Raw genomic sequence first — 27830 nt, 5'->3', positions numbered from 1 at the left:
CCACTGTTTTGAGTCACTTTTGAGTTTCGCCCGTTCACAAGTTTTCACAGATAATTAGGTTCAGGTTCAAGTCCGGACCTGGACCTGTACCGGTACACCCCCCTAATTCAGATAAACGAACAGAAATGAGTCGGAACCACCACCATTATCGTTACATCTACTTGGAGCCGGAGATGAAACTTGTCCAGACAACAAGTGTTCAAACGGCCCCGCCCTTCTCATTCCCATCATGCAGTGCGCGTGAATGACGTGTCCGCCATAGCTGCTCGGGGACACGCTCGGGACAGGACTTCCACGTTTCACCCCAACTTTTCACACAAACTTCCACATTTTCCTACGTAACAAGAAGATCAGGAGACAGCAGACAGTTTCTAGTACCAACCAAGATGTATTTGAGACCGGTTATAGCCGTTTTAACCGCGTGTTTGGCTGCGGAAGTGAGAGGTTTCTACCTGCCGGGTTTGGCACCTGTGAGCTACTGTGATCCCACCAAGGAAGCAAACAAGGAGAAGCTTGAACAAGGAGAATGTAGAGTAAGTTTACTCAAGTTTCATGGCTCTGTGTGACATAATATTCATTGTTAAATGGTAGCAGTCTGTCTCGCATTTTTAAAGATGTCCATGCTCTGACAAAATGGTAGTAGAGCAGTGTTAAAAATTTATGTTACTCATAGTCACAAGTGTGAATGGTTTTGCCATGGTAAAATTATATGGAGATTGTCTTGTTACGATCTCTGTCAAGATTTCTTACTGGAACCTAAGGAACCTTGATCATATTTGTGCTCCACATTCCGGCCGGTAAGTGTCTGATGGCAGACCTGTCCCACCGGCCACATCATAATCGCCAGAGGGCATGTGGGTGCATTATGGTCGCTTGGTACGTCACTGCAACACGACAGGGGTGGGGAGGGGGGCAGTGAGGGTTTTTGAACATCCTCAATTTAATGTGTTGGCACGCCTTACATTTAGAACATGTTTAGTGGTTGTCAACTAGCTTGGGTAGAAGTTTGCTTCGTTTGTTCAGACCCGAAATAATCGGAATAGAATAAATCTAAAGGGGGTGGGGTGGGGTGTTACAGGTATTTTCTAAGAACACAACAAATCCTTGTAATTCAATTGTATATGGTGACCTGCTACTGCTTCCAGACAACTTTCCTAGTTGTCTTCATACTGCCTGGTGTTGAATAATGACTAGGCTGCTGAAGTGGTTTTAACAGACTTTTCATAATGGTTATTCACGAGTAGTCTTGACTATATGATGTCAACAACAGGGCTCGAAATTCTATTTTGGGATTAGGTGCACTGGTCCACCCAGCTTAAAAAATTGGGTGCACAAATAACATTTGGGTGCACCACTTGAATTTAAGTAGAAAACCTAATAACAATAGCATAGTTACATGCTATTAAATTCTTAAACAAGTACCATGACAGATATTTTTATTATCTTCCTAACACTTGAATGTCCAGAATACATGTATGATCTATACTAGTATGCTTTGATATCTTTACCTACATAAACCCAAGAAAATATTTGGGTGCACAGTTCCAATTTTGGGTGCACCTGGGTGCACATGCACCCAGTATTTTGAGCCCTGCAACAAACAGGAGATGTATGTTTCTGTACATGTTAGTTCTACCAATACAGTGGAATTCGCTTATTTGGATAGCTCATTTGTCAGCGCATTTTATCCAATAGTCCGAAGTATCCAACAGTCCGAAGTTGGGCCACTAACGCCCCGAAGGGAGCCGGGAGGGGGGCAAATATAGGATTACTACTACGCAAGACACAAACACCACACATACAATACGGAACTTCATTTACAAAACTTTTGAATCAGACATTTGTTCATCTAGAGCAGTAGTAGTCTAAGCAGTAGTTATTAATAACCAGGTTTTGAACGAATGGAAGTCGTCAACTGTTTGAATCTACAACATCACAAATAGCCAGCAAGAGATCGAACAGATTCCAGTTACAAGCTTTACATAATTATACGTTCCGATATTATACAATTTACGTGCGCTGATGAATCTAATAAAGATTTTTAAGTCGGTGGCTAAATGAACATGTAGAAAAATACGCTTGACTCGCACTGCCGAGAGCATGAACCACAACAAAGGCAAACACAACTCCGCTTGTATGCCGGAAAAAATTATGTTGATTTCGTAATTTTGAGCAAAATGACGATACGTATTGGAGAGATAAACTCTTCACCTTCTTATTTATATCTTGTGTCCACAAATTACGCTGAAATTTTAAACTCGACGCCGTCTTTCGCGGTGGTAGACGGAAAATTTTACTTTCAAAACATTTAAAATGGCGTCGTAGCGTGGCTTGAGATATCCCGCCATTCAATGCGGCTGATTGCAAAATCACAGTTCATTGACCTGTTGCGTTACGTGCGCTGTAAAAATCTACGTAGTGCAGCCGAAATCAGCTCAATAATGAGACAGTGGATATGTAAAAACACATTTTGTAGGGTAAACCAAGTTTAGACGTTGTCTGAAGGGGAAATATGAACTCAAAAGCGTGTTGACGTTCCCATGACATTCGCCCATCATGCCTTGCGGCAACCTATCAATATGGCGCCTAACCAATGTGTCACCCCCCTGAACTTGAGAATTGACAAATTTCAATCATCTCGCATGATGCGGGTAAGAGTTGTCAAACATTATCCCAAGTTTCAAAGCTTTCTGACCAAGAATGCTCCCAGGGGAGTAGATCTCATGGCAGGTGTCAGAGGACTTTCCTCAAGGCTTTGGCAGTGGTCTGAGGCATTTGATAGGCGCCATAGCATTCACCAAAAAGTGACACAAACTGAAGAAAAAGTTAAAAGCTGATCTTTCTAGCATGAGGAGAGTAGTCTCTAACCATTTACACACCTAAAGCTGTATTGAAAAGCGCTCAGGTTACACTTTGAAGCATTTTATGAGAGTGCATAATGCATTGTCAATAAAAGGTACAGAAAGTAAGAAATCAGCCCCCAAAACACTAAAATGGCAGAATTTCTTAAGAAATTTCAGTCAGTTGAGTCAGGTAAATCCTTTCTATTGCCCACATAACCAATTTGGGGGAACACATTAGCCCCCAAGGATATATAAGCCCCCAAGGGCACACCTACACCCCCCCCCCCATTCTGTGCACTCCCAGTATCTGCTCCAAAGTGTTTGTTGAACAGCATTTAGATACAAATTTTGGTGTCTAAATTGATGGAGAGTAGTCTCCTTGTGACAGGGTGAGCAGATTTACCATTTCCCCCTGTTTGTGTCACTTTTTGCTAAGCAATATGAAGTCTAATCAAAGCCACAAACCTTACCACAGGCCTCCTGACACCTGTGCTCCCTGGGGACCAATCCTAGGGGTAGGGTCTCCGTGAAGTCTTTGAAACTTGTGACGATGCTTGACAACCCTTCCCGCATCACTTGGAGTGTCTTGACACCTGCTAATTTTGAACTAGAATACCCTACCGAAAGCATGCAGGCTAAATTTCAATATTTCCTATGCATATTCTTAACAATGGGAATCATGGGAGAAAGAGGCTGTCAAAAATCACCTACCTGACTTTTAGAACATGAAAAACTCACATTGGCAAGGTTGTCCGACCTCTGAAGAGTAATTTAACGACAAAAAAGGAAAAAAATTTACGGCGGAATTATATTATACGCCATCAAAACATAGGTGGGAGACCTTTTCAACCCCTTTCACTGCATGTAAACAACACCAAAACACCTAACTTCTAAGGCCTACTGCAACCACAAATATCACTAAAAATCTGTTTTTTCAACACAATATAGAAGCTACAACCCTTGCCTATAAGATGCACCCCCAAAATCCAAACATATCCCAAGAAAAACAATTTTACAGCCACTTTTCCCAAGCCTACCTAAGCATTCTGAGGGGACTAAAACTGGGTCATCTGCGCAAGTCCGGAAATACTGAAATTTGCCCCGCACGCTACCGCAGCAGCATTGGCAAGATTTTCGGTGGAATCTACCTATCTTACGGTCCTTTTCATGATTAAATGCCTTCGGACATACAGTTGTTGGTTAATTTTGGCCTCATTTTGTAAGTTTTAGCGTATATTTTCCCATTTTATTCGCTATAATTTGACGTAATTCTATCCAAAAACCCAAAGTTTGAGACCGGGGGTTATCCAATTCTGCGAAGCCTTATACAATAGAATGAATGGCAAATGGTTTGGGATTTCGCAATTCTATGCAATTACCCGAATTATCCGAAAAGGCGTAATACGAATAATTGGAATCCACTGTAGTAACAATACACAATTATGTAATCCAAAATTAGTGGTTAAAAAGATGTATGATTCCTCAATTTGCCTTTAATGTCAAATCATAAATTGTACACAAAAATACCTTTAAACAGCTGTACAAAGATTTTTCAGAGTAAATTTTGTTCTTTAATATGTTCTGATGCTAGGGTAGTAAAGAAAAGAAAATCATTCAGCCTTGAGCTGCGTGACCTCTGTACCTATGATGTAGAAGAAAGACAGGTTCCCCTAGAGATGCCTGCTATTGTTGTACATCATGTAGGTTTTGTGCCTTGAGGCAATATTGGGTGATGTCACTGAAACATGGGTAGATTTTTTGTGAGATAAATGTACTCGCACACACCTGTACAAGGAATCTGTATATTCTGTGCATAGTGTCTGTCTTCTCCCGACAATAATTTCATCAGGTTGGTAGATCATAGGACATAGGATTTTTTCTTTTACACGAGCAGTTTTTCTCACCTGCTGACATCTTGACATTCAAGCGATCGCTTGTGAGAGCCACGTTTGTGAGATTTGACACCCAGTTCAATATCGACGTCCCCTGCTCTTGGTCCACATCTTGTGGGTGTGCCTCTTGCACTGCTTTAAGGCTACATTAGTATTGTAATTAGCTTTTTACTCTGTATATAATGATATTTGATAATTTTGTATATAATCAATTCTGTGTATAATTGTCACCGAATTGTATATTCATGTCTACTGACTTTTGATGTCTAATGTTTATTGTTTGATTTTGGTTTCGTATTGTTTTCTATTATCATTTCAGGTTTGGGAGGACAACTTGTAAAGGTGTTGATACACCTGTTTTGTCCTCCCTTCCACTTGTTTTTGCATGTGGTAAATTCAAATAAAGAAATAATTTAAAGAAAGAAATAAAGACATTTCGATGTCTGTCAGACATCATCCTTAGAGCTTCTCCAGTTAGAAGCTCTGAGGAAGATGTCTGACAGATCTAGACATCGAAACGTCAGCAGGTGAGAAAAACTTGTTGTCTAAAAGAAAACTCCTATGTCCTTTCTGTCTTTTCACTCATGACCAGTAGAACTACTAGAAGAAAAAGACAATGAGCTAAACTGGTTCACAATTAAAAATAACTTTCACTTTCAAATACATATGCACAACATCAATTCTATTTGCGTAGATGTGGGCTGCGTTAGTGACCATGGATCATACAAAGTATTGGTTTCTAAGTTCTTCCCTTTCATTGCAGAGTAAGGTAGAGCTGTTTGTGAACAGACTGGACTCAGTGGAAAGCATCATCCCATATGAATATGACAGGTAGGAAAACTGGTTTTTATGTTTGTTATAAATTATACAATGTTCTCAAATGTTACATTCTTTTGTCATAAAATTTAAAAGTAGTTTGCAGGTTTTGTATCACTGATGTTTCGTCACTTGCATTTAAATTAAAGTTTGTATTGTTTATGTTTTGTCGACATGTAGACCCGTGAAACTGTTGAAAGTTAAACAGGAATGTCTTCAGGGCTCTTCTCTCTGTCCAGAGATGGAAATGTGCCTGTTGAGTCAGGTAGAAAGTTGTCATGAAATGAAATAAAACTGATGAAAATGTTTTTTCATAAGCTTGACGGATGTACCAACTAAAAATTAACAATATGAGCTTCTAACCAATGATAGGGATGGGGAAAAATTCAAGCTGGAGACAGCACTGCACCAAGTAGTCTGAAATTGAAAATTCAATATATGGATAACAAGTTGATGATATATCACTGATACTGATAGGAGTTTGTCCTTTTCTTGTAGGTTTGATTTCTGTGTTCCTACTGAGGAGTGGGCCAAGAGCCCAACTGAGAACCTGGGACAAGTTCTGTTTGGAGACAGGATTCGCCCGTCCATGTACAATGTGAGACATAGTAATAGTTGTTACATAAATGAAGACTAGACATCCAGGTAATAAGATATGCCAAACAGCTGTTACTTGAGCAAGTGGATATGATTTTTTAAACGGTCTGTATACACTGCCTTTTGTCAGTGACACTGAGCAGATCTGTTTATGACTAAGAGTAGGTCTTAAACTCAACTATGAATTGATATGCAAAGAAGATGTCATTGAAGACAAATTTTAGATAGTGCAGTAGGGAAAGAGTGGTTTGTTATTCAATATTTTTACATGTACTTTTGTTTTTGTATCTTAAATACCCTAAGTGCAATGCCTTGTCATTGATAATTGTATTTCAGTGCAATTCCACATCACCTAATTATCTGCCCTGAAATGTTTCTTGGGTATTTCACAGATATCATTCTTGAAAGATGAAAAATGCAAGGATCTCTGCGGGGCCAAGAGTTACGACCCCACCAATGCGGACCAGAGCAAGAACTTGAACTTCTTGAAGAGGGGTGTTCTACAGAACTACCAGCACCATTGGTAACTATCTATATATTAGGACTGCACTGTCTTGTTGTTGACTCAGTGTACAGTGCATATTTCCAGTGTGCCTGTTTGCGTTTGTGTATGACCATATTTATTTTGATACACTATCAGCATCATGGAAGCTCATCTGTATTGATTGCATTCATAGTGCAATGCTAAACTTTCGTACAACAGAAAGGTATACACATATCAAATTTTCAACAACCACTGTCAACCTCTTCAGGATCCTGAGAGAAGGCGACAGTCTGTGGTCGTTGAAAATTTGATCTGTTGGAAGAAGATTCAACATTGTTACACTGTCACAGTAGATTGGCATAAAGTGGGTGGGAAAACGAATGCAAAGGTCAGGATTGCTGTCATGACAGGAAGCACACTTAGGAATCAGAGTTGGTAAAACTACTCATCAACCAGACATAACTATCAATTTACAGTAACTCTTTAGTGTGATTACCTAGTTTGAGATCACTTTTACCTTATCACTTTGATTTTCACTGTTTGCCAGGATCATTGACAACATGCCTGTGACTTGGTGCTACGATGTGGAGGGTGACAGGAAGTACTGTAACCCTGGCTTCCCCGTGGGCTGCTATGTCACCAAGAAGGGGACACCAAAGGATGCCTGTGTCATCAATGTAAGAATGGTTGTACCACAGCTGGACAGGGTTCTAGTTAGTGCATTTTATCATATTGGGCCATCATGCTATTAGCAACAAGGAAGTTATGGGTATACCTGGCTGTGTTCTGTTCTGTTTTTATTTTGGCAGTTGTTTTAGTAGCTTCTTGATTTTGCAGCAACTTTGTCAATTTTTGTGTGTACCCTAAACTAGTCAGTAGAGCAAACGATTCTGATCTGTGAAAATAAACTACATATGCTGATGTCATTCATGAAATGAAGATTCTGGTTGTTGAGCATAAACTATTATAGTGCATGATAAAGGTAGGGCTAGGGCTCACAAAAACTCTTTGATATTTCATAGAAGTACAAGATCTTCATTTTCCTGTTTTGTGTTTGTGTTAGCCCCTGTACAATGAGAAGGACACCTACTACCTGTTCAACCATGTGGACATCTTCATCAGCTATAACGATGGGGAGGGGGAGAACTGGCCTGGGGCTAGGCTGCTGTCTGCCAAGCTGGAGCCTAAAAGGTAAAGTCTTTTCCCAGAATCATTGTAGGGTGGAATTCGTTATCACCAAGCACAGTAGGAGTATCATCTCTGGATAAACACTTGCAGCTAGAAGTTAGGCATGACAGGTTGGTCAGTGTAATATAACCAGCTGCTGCTGCACCACATGCCTGCAAAGCTTGTGTGTTAAGGCCCTTATCATACATCCAGAACTTCTTATGATCACCTCTTTGCTTCTTACCACTCCCAACATTTTAGGTCAGCATTGGGTTAGGAGCAGTTTATCTAGTATGAAGCCACGTCTCTCATTTCGAAGGTCGGGTCAGACCTGATTGGAATTCTTACCAAAGTAGGGCTAACTCTCAGGACACATCCCTTCATCCCAGGATGGAAGCTTTGCTTGTTGGGAGGGACCTTCTCCCACCTTAATCTGACTGCTTCCTCCCTTCTGACTGGTTCCCAGTCTTTGCATGCACATACGCTCTGACCTTCCAAGATAAGTGCCTTCTAAGGCACAACCAGCCAAGCAGGTTTTGTAATTATGGCCAACACACCTCATTGCAAAGCCTTCCATTTTACATACAGGGTCTTTTTTCTTTTTACTGTGGGTCATTTTGATACAAAGAACGATTATTGATTTGATGTCATAATTTCCCTTCAAATTTGAACTTACAACATGTTCATGTCAGTTACCTATACAAAACATGTCAGACACTGTCCCCACTCTAGTAATTTTCTATTATTACAGTCGTTTTGTTTTTGAACACACCACATTGCAGGTTAGATGTGCATAACCTCTGCTATGATGGGAAAATGGTGACAAAGAAGAATGGATACATTACGAAGTACTTAATGTACACTCAGACGTGCAAAGGTTATGTGTTACGAGCTGTTCAGTGTTATATAACCAGCTGTTGTCGTGCCACATGTCTGCAAAGCTGGTGTGTTACGCTGCAAATAGCCATTTCACAAGGGACAGTGTTGCTAGAATTTTTTAAAAGAAAACTGAGTATGTATGTTACATCAATGAAGGTTAGACATCCAGGTAATAAGATACGCCAAAAAGCAGTTACTCAAGCAACTGGATATGATTTTGGAATGATTATTTATGTTTGATTTGAGACTTGTGTACTTTTTTTCACGTTCAGTATCAATCACCCCAAACCTGGCGAGTGTCCTGAGGACCGTCCCCTCGGACTGCCCGGCTCCAAGGCGGACAAGGTCCACTTCAACTACACCTACTCAGTGGAGTTTGTGGTAAGTTACCAGGAGTACGGTGGCCTGCACTTCCTGTGCAGTATGCAAGGGGGCAATCTTAGACTGCTGTAAATTCATTTATTTTGGCTGTGGTTTTATTCTGTGGGAGGAGGAAAGGGAAATATTTTGAACTGTTCAAAATTCATGGTTGAAACAATAATTACAAAAGGCATATGCCAGTACATGGCAAATGAAACCACTGCTAAATTTTCAAGGCTAACAGTGTTATATTTGGTGTTGGCTTAGTTGTTAAAAGTGTTAGAAATGATAGACTGCACTTCTTCTGGGATATGCAAGGGGCTCTCCTAGACCATCATATTTGATGTTAGCTCTGTTGTTCAATGCCCAAGTGTTAGAGGGCTCCTTACACATATTTCTTACAATTGTGTTTGAGTATTTCAATACAAAAAGCCGGCAAGAAATATCAAAAGCTTTGCTGTAAAATATGTAATGTTGTAAAATATACAATGTATAACTGTATGCAATTTTGTTGTAAATAACTGTTGCTCTAAATGCAAATTTTTGCTGACCTAGTCTTGAGATGTAAATGGGTTTGTGTAGTAGGTGTTAGTTGTGTTGAAACTGACTGTGAATTTGACTGTTGTAAAACGAAAATGTTGGTGCATTTTCTTCAACAGCTACAAAATGGGCACAAGTGGGCCTCTCGCTGGGACTACATCCTGGACTCCATGCCTCATACCAACATCCAGTGGTTCAGGTTAGTAGTCTGCTCAACGTACAGTTTAAAATCGCAGAAAAAACGTGGTCCAGCCAAGCTGTTTGCGGAAATGAAATTAAAAGTGTGTATCAAGAAATACATGTATACACAAATTATGTTCATCATTGATTCTTTTTTAGGATTTGTATGTTTTATTGTCTCTAGTCTAAGATCATATTGCATGTTCCCACAAACTACCCGGCCAGGTGCCGGTGTGGAAATGTGACCTTATCATGAATAATGAAATAACCTGGAATAGTCAGACTGGAGCTTTTTTTATGGAAAAAAACAGTTAAGAATATTGCAAATGTTCAAATGAGAAAAAATGTATGTCCAACTCTTGAAACGGTAAACCTAAAGGTATTCTAAAGGTCATTCCTGTCCTATCGCCTTTTACCTCGTTGACAGTGCCCATTTACAGTGGAGTAAAGACAGATGTGTCAAGTGCCGCTTTCATACAGTCAGCAGTAAAACCGGCCAGTTGACCTAAATGCGAGCTATAAATGTCATTTTCTGCAATATTACGCCCAGAGTTTTCTTACCTTTGTCGCACAGTTTTTAGAGATCAGCTGAATGTTCCCAGATTCACAAGCTTCGTCAGATATGATAGGGTAGATTTTCAGATGAAAAATATGTTCGACTCTTCCACAATTTTTAAATTCGATGACTTTCTGCCAATCAGCAAATACGGTAGAAGCTCATCGACTGATAAGTTTAGCTAATAGTACCAGGAATTCAACTCATGACCCTAAATCTCAATCCCATGTCCCCAAGTCTAACTGCTAGGCTATCAACGCCACTTGAACTCATTAAAAAGCTATGTATATCTGTAATACTGTAATCGTAGTACGGCGCATGGCCCAGTTGTTACTGACCCTGCCTCTGAACAAGAGGTTAGGAGTTTGAATTCTTGCTTCTTATTTTATTGTCGCTCACCCAACATGAACGCTACTGGAAAGGGTTGCAGTCTTAAAGACATAGTGTTGTAAGCTATGGTCCATTGTGCTTGTTGAAAAGAGCTAGGGGAATTTCCTTGATACAATGAACCTGTAAAAACTGTACATAGCATCTGTCTTCCTGTCACAACTAGGGCTGGGTACAAAACCATTTTTCTCATTGAACCGGTCCAGAAAAAACGGACCTGAAAAAACTAGGTGGACCGGATGTTGGATCTATTAGGAAATTAACAGATTATTTGATCAGGCATTAACACGTTTTGGCGCTTGTAAGTGGAAGAAAATAACAAGAGTGAAGTAGAGTAGAATTTATAGTCATTTCTACCAAGTCTTACAGTCAATTGTACATGTGCAGATAGCATTGTAGGATTTTAAAATGCCAGTGTTAGTCTAATACTCCACCAAACAGATTTCTTTGTAGATAAATAGACCATTGGTATGAGTCATACTGAATCAGGTCCAGGCTCAGGTCCGGATCTGTACCTGATCCTCTGGACCTGAACCGGACCTGGACCTGAATATTCTGTACCGGTACCCACCCCTAGTCACAACCAGTGGAAGAGTAGCTCTTCAGGTTAGAGATCACTTTCACATTCACTCTCGGTTTCCTCCACAGCATCATGAACTCGCTGGTTATTGTGTTGTTCCTGTCCGGTATGGTGGCCATGATCCTCCTCAGGACTCTGCACAAGGACATCGCTCGCTACAACCAGATGGAGTCTGCCGTGAGTTTGTTTGTTTGTTTATTTGTTTGTTTGTTAAAATCATAAGCAGTTCCCATCATAAGAAAGCCCGATCACTATTGTGTAAAGTTTGTTTTGAGTTTTATTTCAATCCACTTTTCCATTCAACAAGTCTTTAGGCTCTAGCAAGCTATTCTTCCTTATATAACATCAGTATAACATGAATAAAAGGAGCATTTATTATGCCATAACAGTTTAAATTTTAGAATAACATTTATTCCTGTGGAAAAATTTTAACAATCCAGTCCAAAAATATATGCATCCTAAGGCTTCACTTCGCTGTACACAAGTATGTATTCCACATTGGATGATTTCCACAATTCAAATATAAAACAGTTTAAACTGTAGAAAAAATAAATCAAGAATAGAAACTATTGCTATCCAGTCAAAAGCTTATACATCAAGCATCAACTGTGCATTCTGTGCACAGAGCTTCTTTTCCTGAGAATTGGATCCTGGTTTGGGGAGTCTAATTGAATTATTCATTGTTGAGCGTGTTGTGAGTTAAATCGTGGAGATGTCGCCCTGACCTGTCAATCATTCTCTAACCTAATCAGAATCCCAGTCCTGTGATTAAGGAATAGTTGTCGGTAGAGTCTGCAGCAAATACTGTAAAAGGGGAAACATTCGCAGAGGTTTTATGTTCCTAGTTTTTGTGGTGTCACTGCAAACTTAGAAATACTAGACACTATCCAGAACAAAATGTTATGTCTTATACCCCCTTAGTCCCTTACCCTCTTGTTTCAACAACGAACACTTCTCGGTGCACACACCAATTCTTCCGCGACAGGGGTCTGAGATAGTGCGCAACAAAAATGTGAAGAAAGGGTCTCGGGGGTCTGGGTTTGAGTTCAAATTTCTCATAATCTGCTGCGAAATACTGGCATGGCTAAAAAGGGTAAGAAGTGATGTGTTTTTGGTGCCAATCGGTTTTGGGGCCGAGTTTCACTTCCTTGTATTTCTATGCGTTGGAAGTGATTCGCCCGTTGACCCAGATTTACTGTCCATATGCGTTCTGTGAGCCGTGTTGTTATGCCTCGCGCGTCGGGTTATTGTAAAAATCTCAGTGTTACAATTTTCTTTATTTTTTGCCTGATTACTCCCAGGTAAAATCTCTTTCCGACAATATCAGTCATTTTCATGACTAAAATATACTGGTGATGGATTTATTTCCACGTCAAAATTCCCTTTTTTTTTGCATATTTTTTTACGTAAGAAAACTTTCTCCACCCAAAAATTACGAAAGGTAGAGAGAGTGAAGAAACTGAAACCTGGCCGTTCTTAAAGCTGGAGTGATACCCTTCATTCCCATATATGGCTTTTCTGCTTTAGATTTATTTTCTTGAAGAGACGGCCTCTCGACCAGTGAGGGTGCGCAGCCTCGATTTTAGACCCCAAAAAAACTGGGGTGTGCACCGTTCTTTTTATGCCAAATAGCAGCTACTCAAGCAACTGGATATGATTTTGGAAATGATCAGTTTCAGACAGATAATCCTCTGTTAGTCTGATTAAACCTTGCTAACAGCTGCCTGCCCAACATCCGCCCGGCCAGTTACAGCTCCAGGCAGCAAAGTTTGTGTCACACAGACTAATCCTCTGTCTTTCATCACAGTCAAAGTCATATCCAGTTGCTTGTCATGTCGATTATTTGGCATATCTTATTATCTGGCTCTAACCTTTGTCAATGTAAGACTCCTTTTTCCCAGTACTGCGACATTAAATCCCCACAGACTCAAACTCTTCAGTGTAACAGACTTGTGTAGACTATGTGAATTTTACTCCTTGCTGTGTTTCAAAATGATTATTTCTGGTGTGATTTTATTTTTGCATGGCACCCTGCTTTGCTTCTGATCAAATGTTGATAATCCTGCTGTGCTGTAAACCACACTTCCCTCTGCTTCTTTTCTTGTACACATCGCGTGAACGCCGCATGCTGCGAGCAGTTGGAAGCTGTAAGTGTGCTGTGTCTATTTTCAGGCTATACTGTACATTCATTTACTTTGGTGGTGGTTTTCTTTAACGATTGGAGGGAAAGTGCAGCTTTTGCGACGTTTTAATTTTCAGTTGAAACAATTCTGTAGTACAGTTAACATATGGAGGAAATACTAGCAATATTTGTGGCGTTGACGCGTTGTAAATTTGTATGAGAAAACCGTAAAAATAAAACCACCACAAAAGTTTCAAGACTTACAGTATTTTCTAGAAGCTTCTTCTTGCATGCGTAGAAGATACAGATCTTCAAGTCAAGCTGTTAGTTGAAAAGATGCTTTTGCTAGTCTTTTTCGTGGTGCTCTTTCTGGGTAAATTCTACCATTAAGATTAATAGTATCCCCTCTTTTTTTTTTTTGGTTTAACTCACCTGCTCACTAACACAAGAACTAATACATATTGGCTACCAAATGACTATCTCACTGACGGTGCGCTATGTTCACGGCGTCTCTGCTGCCAAGCAATTTGACAGAGAGTTCGGTAAAAGACAAATCTTTTTATGCCTTGTGTTTTCTTCTCTTTTGGAATAACGTCGCCAATGTACCGTATCAGCAGCTACAGTGAGATACCTCTTTAACATTAAAAGGATGTCTAATCCATGGTGACTTGGGTGAATTTAAGATTGACGTATTATAAACTAACTGGTGACAGGTGGTTTTTATCAAATCTTACATAGCAGTTGAATATTTCACACCTAAAATGAATCTATTCAAATCTTGATGGGTTGAAAAACATTTCAATGTGTATTGCGGAGATTTGATGTGAAGCCCTCTGGCGAATGACGGCAAGGGCTTTGTATTTGTGCACACTGGTTGAATAACACAATGTAAAAGCCTGTGGCTATATTTATAGCAACTAATGAAAAACTGGAAGCACCATACCTAGCCCCTAATGATCTAATTAACTATTCATTGCTACTTGCTGTGCACTTTTACTTGACAGCTTTTTTAGAAAAGCTCAAGGTAATATAGTCTTTTGAAGAATAAAGAATTGATAAAAGGGCAAAAGGCAGCATAGAAAGGATGGTGATGCCAAAGATATCAAAATACTTCAGCTCCTGATGACATTTAACGAGAAAAAGTGTTACTCAATGAACATATTGTGTTATTTACGTAACTAAAGGCATGTTATCTTTATACATTCCAACAAAAGTAATCTCAGGCATCAGTAGTTTAGGCCAGAAGCCAGTATATTAAATGTACATAATAGTTTATCAGCTTCAAAAGAGACTTTCATCTTTTGATTGGAAACATTAAAGAACAGTTTCTCAATAGGACAAGATGCAGAAAGGTTGATGCTGGAGGGGATATATATAAAATTTATTGTGTAAAATACGACATGTGTGGTTGAAAAGTACATGTATACCCCTTTAAACAAGTTGAAAGAGATCGAAAGGTAACTTAGGGACATGAAGAATAGCAAAGATCAGAGAGAAAAACCATGAGCCTTTAGACAAGTGTGCCAGTCAGACCCTTCTCAAGCTGACATATAAAGGAAACTTGGAAAGTCCTTTTCACTTGACACAGTACAACTATGACTTGTTGACCCTTCTCAAGCTGACATATAAAGGAAACTTGGAAAGTCCTTTTCACTTGACACAGTACAACTATGACTTGTTGACCCTTCTCAAGCTGACATATAAAGGAAACTTGGAAAGTCCTTTTCACTTGACACAGTACAACTATGACTTGTTGACCCTTCTCAAGCTGACATATAAAGGAAACTTGGAAAGTCCTTTTCACTTGACACAGTACAACTATGACTTGTTGACATATTTTTGTGTAATATTGAGTTAGACTTGACTTAACTTTACTTTACTTTTTGTGTAGATAAAATAGCACTTGATAAACAAATTTGCCTGTTTCCAAATAAACTACAAGCTGGAGACTACCCAGGGCCTAACTTGCTGCTTTACAGTTTGTGAACAAGCACAACTGTAATGTCAGCTCTCTCTTCGTCTCTTTTCTTTAGGAAGAGGCTCAGGAAGAGTTTGGTTGGAAGCTGGTACACGGCGACGTGTTCAGGCCTCCCCGCAAGGGCATGTTGTTGTCCGTGTTCCTCGGAACAGGCTGTCAAATCATCAGCATGACCGTCACAACGCTCAGTAAGTCTGTTGTTGTTTTCCGGCTAACCCGTCTCTGTTTGTTTGCAACCCTAACATTTGTAGGAAGAGGCGCAGGAGGAGTTCGGATGGAAGTTGGTTCACGGGGACATTTTCCGTCCCCCCGGCGCGCCCATGCTGCTCGCCATGTTGCTCGGAACAGGCTCTCAGATCATCATGAGTGTCGTGGTCACCTTGGGTATGTGTATGGTAGTCTGGGACTGGAATTACTTCTTTATGCACACAGGTGTTATGGTGCAGGCGACATTCACAATCAACCCCACCACACAAATCTTACCTGAGTCTTGTTTCCTTCTCCCTTTGAGTCCATCAACACACTGTTTCCTTAAGTTGTTCTGTCACCTTCTTGAACCTTAATGCTTCTTTCCACACACAGGTGTTTTGGTGCAGGTCACATTCAAAGTCAACTCCACCACACAAATCTTACATGTACCTGTACAGTAGAAGCCAGTAAATTGCACAACGGATTATCGCACACTTCTGTTAAATGCACAGAATTTCAAAATCCCAAACCGCTGGATTACTCTTGCATTTTAGCACCACCGGATAATTGCACAATGTTACACTGGCAAGTGGGGTGTGCAATTAAACAGCTTCTTCTGTACCATTCCGAGTCTTGTTTTCCTTCTCTCTTTGAGTTCATCAAAACACTGTTTCCTTAAGTTGTTCTGTCACCTTCTTTAGTCTTGAAAAGTATTCAGAAGGCAACTGGGAACTGAGTTAAGCTTATTTTTCAATATTTTATCTAATTTTGCAGTGATTTTATTGGGATTGCAATGCCTCCAACTTTCTGTGAGTTTGTTTCCTGCACAAGGACCTGGCTTCAAACCTGTCTCTGTTGATGTTGGGTTCTTCAGTCTGGTTGCCCTCCTCTTACACTGACTGTCTCACAGCACTTCTCTTACCTTTTCCTAGGTGCACAGTTCTGGTGGTGTTCAGCACATACATGTACACATGCCTCTTACTTAGCATTATCTAGTTTTTATCTTTCAAACCTACCTGTCAATTTTCTTTCAACCAATTTACATTTGATTGGATGCTGGAACTATGTTACAGATCACGATAAAGTGTGGTTCTTTTATAGTGTATTCTGTATCATGCAAGGCTGGGACCAAGAGTGATGCAGAGTTCTTTGTATTCTTTCTATGTCCTACAAGAAAACACAAATTTCAGTGCAAAATGTGAAGTTGAGAAAACTTGGTGTCCTCAAACAAAACATAAAGACTTAGTCCAACATCCAAATCCCATGTTTTACTTTTCTTCATTGGCGCACTCATGTGAAGTGCATTAGAATTATTCTATATCGTAAAATACAGACATGTCCTGAACTTCCGTTTCAAACATTATCACAGCCCAATTGTGACATACAATGTACATGTTAATTACTATCCACCCTCTCTCCCCAGTATTTGCGTGCCTGGGGTTCCTGTCCCCAGCTAACCGTGGTGCCCTGATGACCTGTGTCATCATCCTGTATGTGTGCCTTGGGACTCCCGCCGGTTATGTGTCCGCCAGGATGTACAAAAGTAAGTACCAGACATACGTTCCTCACATTTAGCTTTAGGGAACACTAGAAAATTTCTGTGACAAGTACTTTAAGTCAAACTTGTACTTGTGATTGCATCTGTTTAAGGATCAGCTGCTTATTGTGGCCACCTTCTGGTGGTGCAATTCTTTTTGTCCAACGACCCAATCAAGCATTAAGGTCTTGACTGACTAATTCAAACTTTTTATATATGGGCAGGGGCTCCATAGATCTCTTGACAGTAAGATTTTATTCCGTTTTGCATAAAAGCTGGCATATCCCAGTTTTGTACAGTAAGACAATATAAGTACAATGTGTGTAAGATCAGACTGTAACTTATGTTCACATTTTTCTACATATACTATGACCCTTCTCTTTAATTGAGTAGTCACTATATATATGGACAGGTTTACTTGTACATGAAAACCGGAAGTCTGACCCACAGTTCTGTTTTTATCGCAGCATTTGGAGGTGAGCGCTGGAAGACCAATGTCCTGATGACATCGTTCCTGGTGCAAGGCGTTGTGTTTGGTGTGTTCTTCATGATGAACCTGGTCCTGTGGGTGGAGGGCAGCTCTGCAGCCATCCCCTTCAGTACTCTGATAGCCCTGCTGGCCCTGTGGTTCTGTGTGTCTGTACCGCTCACCTTCATCGGAGCCTACTTCGGCTTCAAGAAAAGGGTAGGTTTTTAATATTTATATTTAACTTTGTAGGTTTGTGTAGGGTAACTGCATGGTGTTTGGCCCAGAAGCCAGAGGCTCTGGGTTTGAATCCTGTCATGCTGCCAATCTTTTCCCTAGACCCACTGCCCCAACGGACTTTAACATAGTGCAGGGGTTAGGCCTAAGAAAAAATGTTGTGTTAATGGTTACGCAACCGATCCCATTAAAAAACTGCTAATCCTAGCTTTTTAGAGGTGTCAACTGCTGGAAAGGGACATAAAATTTTGATCTAATATCTGCCCTACTATTTTCTAACATGTTATCATTACTATTGCTTTAATGCAAAGTAACTTACTTAAATGCAAAGTAACTAAAAAATGGCAAAGTAAAAGCATTTTCCCATACTTTGAAGAGAGTCAAAAAAGCCCAGCACAGGGAGGGTATATGTGTAAAAAATTGCCAGCAGGACAAGGGTTAATTACCAAGTTGGTAACACAGAATCTGATGAAGTTTACTGATAATATTTCTGTTGTTATTTTACAGCCAATTGAACACCCGGTGAGGACCAATCAGATTCCTCGCCAGATCCCCGAGCAGTCGTTCTACACGAAACCCCTGCCTGGTATCATCATGGGCGGAGTCCTGCCGTTTGGCTGCATCTTCATCCAGCTGTTCTTCATTCTCAACAGTATATGGTGAGTCCAGATAAACTCAATGGTCATTTGTTAAATATCTGTTTGTTTAGAGACAGGAACGGCTTTTGTTACAGCCCCTTTCCACAAGTGACTGTAACCACTAACCGCTGTATTCAGTTTTAGTTTTTTTTCCCTTCCCACTCATCATTTTTGCTGCCCATGTTTGTAATTTTCTTTGTTAAATCTGTTACTTCAAGCTTACAAACATTTTCATTAGTTTCATGTCACGAGTTTCATATTTCTTGAACGAATAGGGTGAAACTTTTTTCCGTCCCAACAAGCAAATTTTCATCCTGGGATGGAGGGACGGTTCCAGGAGACAACCATGAAGGTCGCTTAATGAATTTCAAAGATGAACAACAAATCTTCTTACGTTTTGTACATTATGTACATATAGGCTGCGCCATGTTCCTGTGAAGCTTGTGTCTTAGTCAAAGGGAGGTTATACCAGCTTTACAGATACCCGGTACAAATACTGACTGTTCAAAATCACAATGACCCATTTGGTAACGCTGTGTTGTCTCTGTGTATGTGTCAGGTCTCACCAGATCTACTACATGTTTGGTTTCCTGTTCCTATCAGGTCTCACCAGATCTACTACATGTTTGGTTTCCTGTTCCTATTAGGTCTCACCAGATCTACTACATGTTTGGTTTCCTGTTCCTATTAGGTCTCACCAGATCTACTACATGTTTGGTTTCCTGTTCCTATTAGGTCTCACCAGATCTACTACATGTTCGGTTTCCTGTTCCTATTAGGTCTCACCAGATCTACTACATGTTTGGTTTCCTGTTCCTATTAGGTCTCACCAGATCTACTACATGTTTGGTTTCCTGTTCCTATTAGGTCTCACCAGATCTACTACATGTTCGGTTTCCTGTTCCTATTAGGTCTCATCAGATCTACTACATGTTTGGCTTCCTGTTCCTATTAGGTCTCACCAGATCTACTACATGTTTGGCTTCCTGTTCCTATTAGGTCTCACCAGATCTACTACATGTTCGGTTTCCTGTTCCTATTAGGTCTCATCAGATCTACTACATGTTTGGTTTCCTGTTCCTATTAGGTCTCACCAGATCTACTACATGTTCGGTTTCCTGTTCCTATTAGGTCTCATCAGATCTACTACATGTTTGGTTTCCTGTTCCTATTAGGTCTCACCAGATCTACTACATGTTCGGTTTCCTGTTCCTATTAGGTCTCACCAGATCTACTACATGTTCGGTTTCCTGTTCCTGGTGGTGCTGATCCTGGTCATCACCTGCAGCGAGGCCACCATCCTGCTCTGCTACTTCCATCTCTGTGCTGAGGTAAGCACCTTCTCCAAGATGGTTATGTTTTCAATAGTAATAAATTATGATAGTAATGATGATGATAATGATAGGTTTTATTCTGTAATTGTAAAGTTAACTGACTTAAGATTGGGCCCTGAGTTGCTGAATATATTACGTACATTACCGAGTCATTTCAAATCATCTGTTCGTGTGTTTGTTTGTTTGAGGAGAGTATAACTTGACAAGTCATTGATGGATCTTTATGATATTTTGTATGTGGGTGAGTGTCAAGAAAACAAACTAAGGTGAACTTCAACAGCTTTCTACAGTACGCCAGAGGAACTGCTAAGTTTTGATTTCTCGCGTTCTGGATGTGCTGTGGTCTTGATTTTTTAATGAAACATAGCTTAAGTTGTAGACTGACTGAAGATTGTTCCCTCCCCAGGACTAACACTGGTGGTGGCTTTAGTTGTAGAATGTCAGGAGTTTTGTCTGAATAAAGTTTGTTCCCTCCCCACCGGTGCAATGGCCGAGTGGGTAGAGTGTTCGCCTTGCATTCGGTAGGTCGTGAGTTCGATCCCCGGCCGAGTCATACCAAAGACTAAAAATGGTACATTCTGCTTTCTCTGCTTAGCACTCAGCACTAATGAGGAAGAGTATGGAAGTTAAACACACATCACTACCTGAGCGGACCAGCCCCCTGCTGTAGTGACTTGCACAAATGTGTGGCCCAAGGGCTTCGAAGTGGAGATGGGCGCCACCCTACGCGTCTGTAGATGAATGGGCAAACTTTAACTTTTTTTTTTAAACCTCCCCAGGACTACCACTGGTGGTGGCGCTCCTTCCTGACCAGTGGCTTCACAGCCTTCTACTTCTTCATCTACTCGGTGCACTACTTCGTGTCGAAGCTGGCCATCGAGGGCATGGCCTCCACCTTCCTGTACTTCGGATACACCTTCATCATGGTGCTGCTCTTCTTCCTCTTTACTGGTAAGTTGAGTCTTCTGTTTGTGTTTATTTTTACTCCCCACCAGGGCTGTCCTCAGGAATTTGCTTGTTGGGACAGAAAATAATTTTACCTCATCCGTTGCAAAAGTGACATAAAACTATTGTAAATGTACATGTACTTTCATAACCTTAAAGTGACATATTCAACCAGGAAAATCAACAACATGGGATCCAAAAGAGTGGGCCAAAAAAAAAATTTAAGCTGGAGACAGCCCTACTCCCCACACACATAGACTTTCACCTGATTTTAAAAAAAAAGAACTTTGTGTCCTCTGGCAAAGGTTAACATGACAAGAAAATGATGAAAATCGGAGAATATGTCATGAGGTAGCCATGAGTGAAATTTTATATTATTAAGTGACATTATTGTCACAGTGGTAGACATGTGTGGACATGTAGTTGTGAAAGTGAAACTAGTCAGTAGTTATTGAGGGGATAAAAAAGTATACAAGTTATATGGAGTTGAACGGTCAAAATGGTGGATAAGTTTGATTTTGTTTTGTTGGAAAATAGAGATCAACATTGATCCAGAAGAACTACCACATCAGCCCCCTATTTTCTTCTTCCTGCATCATAGCTTTAGTATTTTGAAGGTTGCCTTGAATAGTTTCATGATAGCGGCTTACCATGTCAGTTTTTTTAGATATCAGCTAAAGCCATGCTTGACATACAGCAGGATTGAAATCCTGGGTAGTACTACATACATGTACGTTTGTGTGCATTATGCATTTACATATTCATGCACTCAAAATTGGAGCTGTGTACTGGTGCACCTCAATATTTGATATTCATGTGGTTATTTTTATAAAAGTACTTAATTCACCATACATAGTGCTTACTCAGTGCTTAACATTGGAAAAATGATAAACTGTTGTTGTATTATTTGTTTTATTTGAAGTTAGTTAGAATTTCAGAAGCATTAGGCAGTTATTATTGCAAGTCAGTAATTTTGTTTTGGTAAAATTCTACCCTTACTTAGTCTTAGTTTGCTTTATGCTGTGCACCCAATTTGTTTGCCGTGTACCTACAGTAACTTTCTTGGTATCAGGTGCAGAATTACCCACCCACATGTATTTCATATAAATGAATTTTGAGCCTCGTACAGTTATATAACAATTTCTCCATATGTGACATTTGTTAAGTGCAGCTGAGAATCTGTTAAGCACATTCTAAGGACAGTTATGTAATCCTCCCCTTAAACTATAAAAGCTGGATCTTTTCTGTTATATTGGGGACTTAACAGATGTGGTAGGGGCTTCAAAGCTACGTAATCTTGGCTCAAAAGGTCTTTGTAGAAAGATTTTTTGGCCTTCATGTATCGTGTACTTTTTATTGATAGTCTATCATAGTATCATTTTGGTTTTGAACAGTCCCCAAGCAACACATAATATGGTAAGCCAAAAAAAGGCTAGTAAGCCTGTTACAGAGCCTAGGCTCAACCCACAATTATATAATAACTTCTCCATATGTAACCACTTCTCCATCTGTTGAGTGGAATTGTATACCTCCTGAACTACTGTTTTAGGGAATCTGCTATAATTTTGTAACCCTTCTTCTTATACTGTCTGGTGAGTGTGTGGGTAAAGTTATTATAATAAAAAAGGGAAAGTTGTGAATCCAAGGATAAGACCACAGCAAGGAAATTCTATGGATGACATCCACTACAGACTCGGAGTCCAATTGTAATGTGAAAACACACCAAACAAAGATCATGGATAAAATATACAATCTTGTACTCCACATGACATATTTTCCCATTTCCCCATCTCTGGAGGGATACAAAATTGCTTGTCTTTTGTTCTAAAATCAGTGAAAAATCATTGTGTGCGCTGATGTGATCCATAAATTGACTTGCTGCTGACCAAGGCCTTGTCTTTATATAACAAGGCTGCAGGCTGTATGAAAATAGTTTTATAATTAGTGAGTCTGGTTTGCAGAATTAAGTTGATCTATACAAAGAATGGAAAACAGGTTTTTTTTAGAACTAGTAATCATGTACATGTAAAAAAAACTTCCTTCTGTAAGAATATATATTTACAAAATGTAGTGCACTTATTTCTTGTTATGATCCTGGTGGTAGTGTTATGACATGGTATTGTGTTAGGGAATGTTTTGTTTTCATGTGTGTGCTTTCCTGTAAATGATACAGACATGGTTTTGTTTTTTAGGCACCATCGGATTTTTCTCCTGTTTCTGGTTCGTCTCCAAGATCTACAGTGTGGTCAAAGTGGACTAATCAACAGCAGCACCAATCACGTCCGAGATAACACTTCAAAATACACTGTCAGACAGAAGGAGGGTTTTTATTGGCTCTTGCTTAGCTCATCAGGAACGGGTGTACTCTGTTCCTACTACTTCAACCAATCACTGCACCTGTATCATGTTAAGTGTAGGGTGGTGAGATTAAAGCTGGTCGGTGATTGGTGAATGGTTGTCTGTTGTATATTGTTGTACTTGATAAACTTCTTTAAGGTTAAACTTCAGGCTTGTATATAGTAAATGCGAAAGAAATGCAGCTTTCAGGGACTAAGGTACACTTGGCTACAGTTCACAGCACTAATGGTTTAGTTGCTCCCATCGCTTCTAAGATTATCATGCCAAGGCCTAGGAAATTTAATGTTGTGTTTCCAATGAGCCCTGAAACATTACATGTCAGTAGGGAAAGATTCTCTTTTCCATTTTTTTAAATCATAAATTATTATAAGGTTCCATCAGAAGTGATTGGACAAATTATAAAACTGAACTACCTGACACAACTTACCTATTGCAACAGAAATGAGAACATGTTGCAAAACAATTCTACAACATTTTTATCTTCCAGATATCAGACTGAAAAATTGACTGCCCCCCCCCCAGCACAGCATTTTTTTCCTGGGCCTAATCGCTGCAGAAACTTTTCAGTTATAAGGTTAAATGAAGCTGAGTCTGTCTTCAGACTTCCTAGTGTTTATGCTTGGGAGAAGGTTTGTAATGCTTATAAATGGCTCTCATTATTACTACATAATTATGTAGAAAATTACTTCTTGCCGTGTTTGGTGTCAGGGCATTTCAGCTTGCTTATGTCAGTTATGAATGTTGTATTTCCATTTCAATTGGTGATTATAAATTGTGATTCCATTGAGTATGGCAGAAGATAACAACTTGTGGACACCTTAAATAGATGACAGGTTTGCTAGTGTAAATAAATTACAGAGAAGATGGCTACATTTGGAAGGAAATAGCGTCTATGTTGTTTTGGTGATACAGTAGCTTTATTAGGAATCATTACATTATATTACATTACTAGAACACAATCATCTCATTCAAAAGAGAGATGTATCTTGCAAACTTGAAAAAAAATTGTAGGGAGTACAACCTCCACCTAATACATGTAAGCAGATACTATATCAAATTGGAAATCTTGTTTTTTTGTCCAGAAACTTTAGGTGCATTAAGAATGTACTTCAAGTATTTGTATGTTGACAACCATGCCTTGTTGCAAGATGGATAAGTTAGCAGTACTTGTATCTATATTGCATAACTGTCATGGCTTCACCAAACGTTACTTTCATGGTACTGTAAGCAATAAAATTTTCCATTTATGGTGTTATTAAATAAGAGGGAAAATCAGATGAAAAAAATCTTATGTTTCAATTTATTGATTTATGGATTAAGTAGAAATCAAAGTACAGTTTCAGTGCCCCCAGTGCAGGGCTCTCTCAAACAAACCTTCCCTGGCCAAAATTGTGCTGCTTTATATGCGAAAATTTCCATCATGTGTTTAAATGGAAAACTACAGACTTTTTCAGTAGGTTATCAACAGTGCATTCAAAACCTCTTCACAAGGAAGATGCACCCATCTGAAATTTAGCCATTAGAACCTATCAAATACCATTTGAGAGGGGGGGGGCTAACCACTCCCCCCCCCCCCCACCCCCACCCTCTGTTGTCCATCCATCCTCACTTTTTCATGGTGCAAAACTGCAGTTTATAGTTGGAGAGAGCCCTGTTCCGGAGAGTACTTGTCCAAAGCAATAGCTGGATTAAATTTAAAGTCCTTACAGAATTTGATACAGTTTTGTATACCTATGAGTGGGCATGAGAAGAGGTGGTCGAAAGCCGAATGTTCTAACCGGTATGACCACCCTTCGGTCTTGCATAATGTCGTTATACATTGGATCGTTTGCTGAAAGATAAGTGCAGCAGAGAATGTGAATTGGCTGGTGGATGGATTTGAAGTATGCCACAGTGCAAAAATGTCTAACAGTAAAGGATTTTAGTGTCCACATGTTTACTTCACCATATCACCTACTGCAATTTCATTTGATTTCATGCTGGTCCAAACAGATGAATTTGTAGCTGAAACAGCAGAAGTATCAATGAAAAAAAACATTATGTTCTCTGTGTAATGGCTTCACGATGAGAGGCAGAAAATGCTACACAAATTTAAGAGAACAGAAGAATGTCATAGCCTGACTAAAATCACGCCTCTACAATTGCCGCCAGCGAGAGCTTGTGTAAACACAGGCTAAAGAATGTCCCAATTTACGGTAACAATGTCCCACAATCTTGAGCAGTAAATTGGTCTGTTGCCTGAACATTCTCTTCTAGGTCTACAACAGTGATATTTGTTACATACACCTCAAAATAGAGTGCTTACAATGCTGGAAGATACAAATGTACAAGTGTCGCTACTTCGTAGTACCACTTCTAAACCATAGTCATTTTCTTTTACTGTTCTAACTCTTGTTCTGACTGAGATGTGAATCAGGGATGGTCTGATAATGCTTTGTGAAGACTAAGAAAAGAAGCAGTCATTTAGATGAAAGAATGGGAAGAATTACAAATGTACATGAGATAGTGCAATGTTTTGGCCATTTCTGACCATGCCCTCTCATGCAGTTGATGTCTTTGCCTAGAATATTAGTAAGACTTCATGATATGTACATAGTTTATATACGGTGTATAAATGGTATGAGGTCATTGAAGTATTGTGTGAGTTTCTTTTTGCCCTTTGTCAGTTAAATGTAAGTTTTGTTTCTAGTTATTTGAACCATCTCTAGCTTGTAAGGTTCAGCAGATCTGTTTACTAGAATCGGGTTCAGCCAATCTTGAGAGATGAGTAACTGTACTGCAACTGTGGCAATTTCAACATCTCCGGCTTCAAAACACATTTTTAAACCCTCCCCGCTTCACCGGGAAACAACTTGTACCTAAAATGATACATAGCTACAAGACTGTAAAAATGGTGGAACAATTCACACTTATCTTCACTATATATATATGTTATATAGAGTACTTGTGAACTTTTTCATTGGAATAACTTGGGAATTTATCATTTTTCATAGATTAAAGCCACCACATGTTAATCTCCTATACATGGCATTGTAAAATGTTTTCCAAAACATAGTAGTGACATTTTACACTTTGCAGCTTAAGTAGGTAAGTCTGCATGAGTTGGCCACTCTGATTTGATTATATGGATGACATCCTGTGGGCACCACAAAACTGATGTATGGAAAAACAGTTGCCTTTATTCTCAAATCTAAGTAGTCAGGCAGGTTGAACAAATGAATAACTGAAAACACAGAATTTTGTCCTGTCACATTTTGGATTTTGGAAGGTTTTGCTCATCTGCATCTATTTTCTACATGTTTGGCATCATGCTTTACATCAAACTTTTTTCTTTTTCAAACGAAAAAAGTGATGCATTCGCAGATGTCATCCATATTATCAAGTGAGTGTTGCCTAATTGAATATATACATGTCATCATGTAATGATGGTGTTGCAGGCAGCTAGAATAGTAGCTCAAATGACTTTTTTGCTGGTTTATGGTGGGTTTTTTTCAATCACGAACATTCATGTTAAGTCATCACTTTCATATGTTATGATTGTGTTGATATTAGGAATTGTCAACTTTTTGCTATTTTGTTTGTGGTGAAAGCCATTGTTTCCAGGTTACATACATAGCACGTTGTCAGAATGTCCTTGTCATAGTAAAATAACTTAGAACCAAGGCAGTTGCCGTTTGCAGATTTCACAATTGAATTTTATTTCTAAGAGACATTATGTGTATATGAGGGTGATTAAAATGGCTGCGGAAGAGGGCCAAGTGTTCTGTTGTGTTTTTTTCTTCTATGGGGTAACCCTGTGGGTTCACACACGCATATATATACTTAGGTCTGAATACCGTATGGAAGTCTTATCCGCTACCAGGCGTCACAGGCTGTTGGGAAAATGGTGGAAATTGGACAAATATAGACAGATAACATGATGTCAAACGAATTACCTGACCAAGGAGTATGGTTTGCAACCCAACTAACTGGTTTGGCATGTTATCTGTCTATACTTGTCCAATTTCCACTATTTTTCTAGCGACCTTTGGAGCCTGGTAGAGGCTAAGATTGTCAAACGGATCTCATGCGGACACGTGAACCCATCTTTACAAATGATACGTCTGGTTTAACGTCACAAATAAGAATTGCTTCTGAAATGATCCCATCCAGCTTATTAATATAATTGATAACAAGCTAGTCTGTGTAACACAAAGTCTACTGTTCAGGGCTGTAACTGGCCCCTCCCAGGGCCAGCAATGTCTTTCTCATAAGAGAGATTTAACGATTTAGCTAATATCAAGCTATCACACTAGGAACCTTTAAGAAAATGCTTGTAGAGGTATATTACACAGTTTGAGGATGAATCTATCATACTGCATTTCAGAAAAATAGCTGCTAGGGAGCCGAAACGTACCCCACTTTCTGGCATCAAAAGCTGTCAATACAAAAAAATCAAAATTCAAGGATGAAAAATACACAATGTCATTTATTCAATTGATTGATTTATTTGCATCAGGCCAGTGAGCCATAGAAACAAACACAGTGCAAACAATTGAAAATCAAAAATTGCCCATAGAAAGCGAGGTCTACATAGTGTTGCCAAAAGTACAGTAACAGAGTTTCAGTACCAAGGAAAGCTACCAGTGGACCTTGACTTTCATCTTCCCAACACACAAATATGAAATACAATATTACAATTCATACAAAGGTTCTTGTGTCAATTTGCTGAGCCAAACAACACCTCCATTTCTCATGGAGGTAAT

At 39.5% G+C, this 27830-nt stretch overlaps 1 protein-coding gene across 7 annotated transcripts; it reads left to right on the top strand.

Annotated features, from left to right (window-relative positions):
* The first annotated feature begins 220 nt into the window (after positions 1-220).
* On the top strand, positions 221-23179 carry LOC118427215 (transmembrane 9 superfamily member 2-like). Of its 7 annotated transcripts, none has more exons than XM_035836855.1 (17): positions 221-533; positions 5499-5566; positions 6050-6149; positions 6541-6671; positions 7180-7309; positions 7696-7823; positions 8951-9059; positions 9698-9777; positions 11350-11458; positions 13420-13428; positions 15437-15569; positions 16994-17113; positions 17575-17792; positions 18318-18469; positions 19668-19779; positions 20562-20733; positions 22920-23179. In XM_035836855.1, the coding sequence occupies exons 1-17, from the start codon at positions 387-389 to the stop codon at positions 22985-22987; spliced, it is 1986 nt and encodes a 661-aa protein (XP_035692748.1). In that variant the 5' UTR covers positions 221-386; the 3' UTR covers positions 22988-23179. The 7 variants fall into 7 exon arrangements, with proteins under 7 accessions (XP_035692748.1, XP_035692753.1, XP_035692752.1 ...); XM_035836854.1 differs by lacking the exon at positions 15437-15569 and adding an exon at positions 15633-15765 and having other exon boundaries at positions 222-533; XM_035836856.1 differs by lacking the exons at positions 13420-13428; positions 15437-15569 and adding an exon at positions 15633-15765 and having other exon boundaries at positions 222-533.
* The last annotated feature ends 4651 nt before the right edge of the window (positions 23180-27830 follow it).

Source organism: Branchiostoma floridae, chromosome 12 (genome assembly GCF_000003815.2).
Source record: "Branchiostoma floridae strain S238N-H82 chromosome 12, Bfl_VNyyK, whole genome shotgun sequence".
NCBI classification, from domain to species: Eukaryota; Metazoa; Chordata; class Leptocardii; order Amphioxiformes; family Branchiostomatidae; genus Branchiostoma; species Branchiostoma floridae.
Note: the sequence above shows the minus strand (reverse complement) of the source record. Positions and strands in the feature narration are given on the sequence as shown.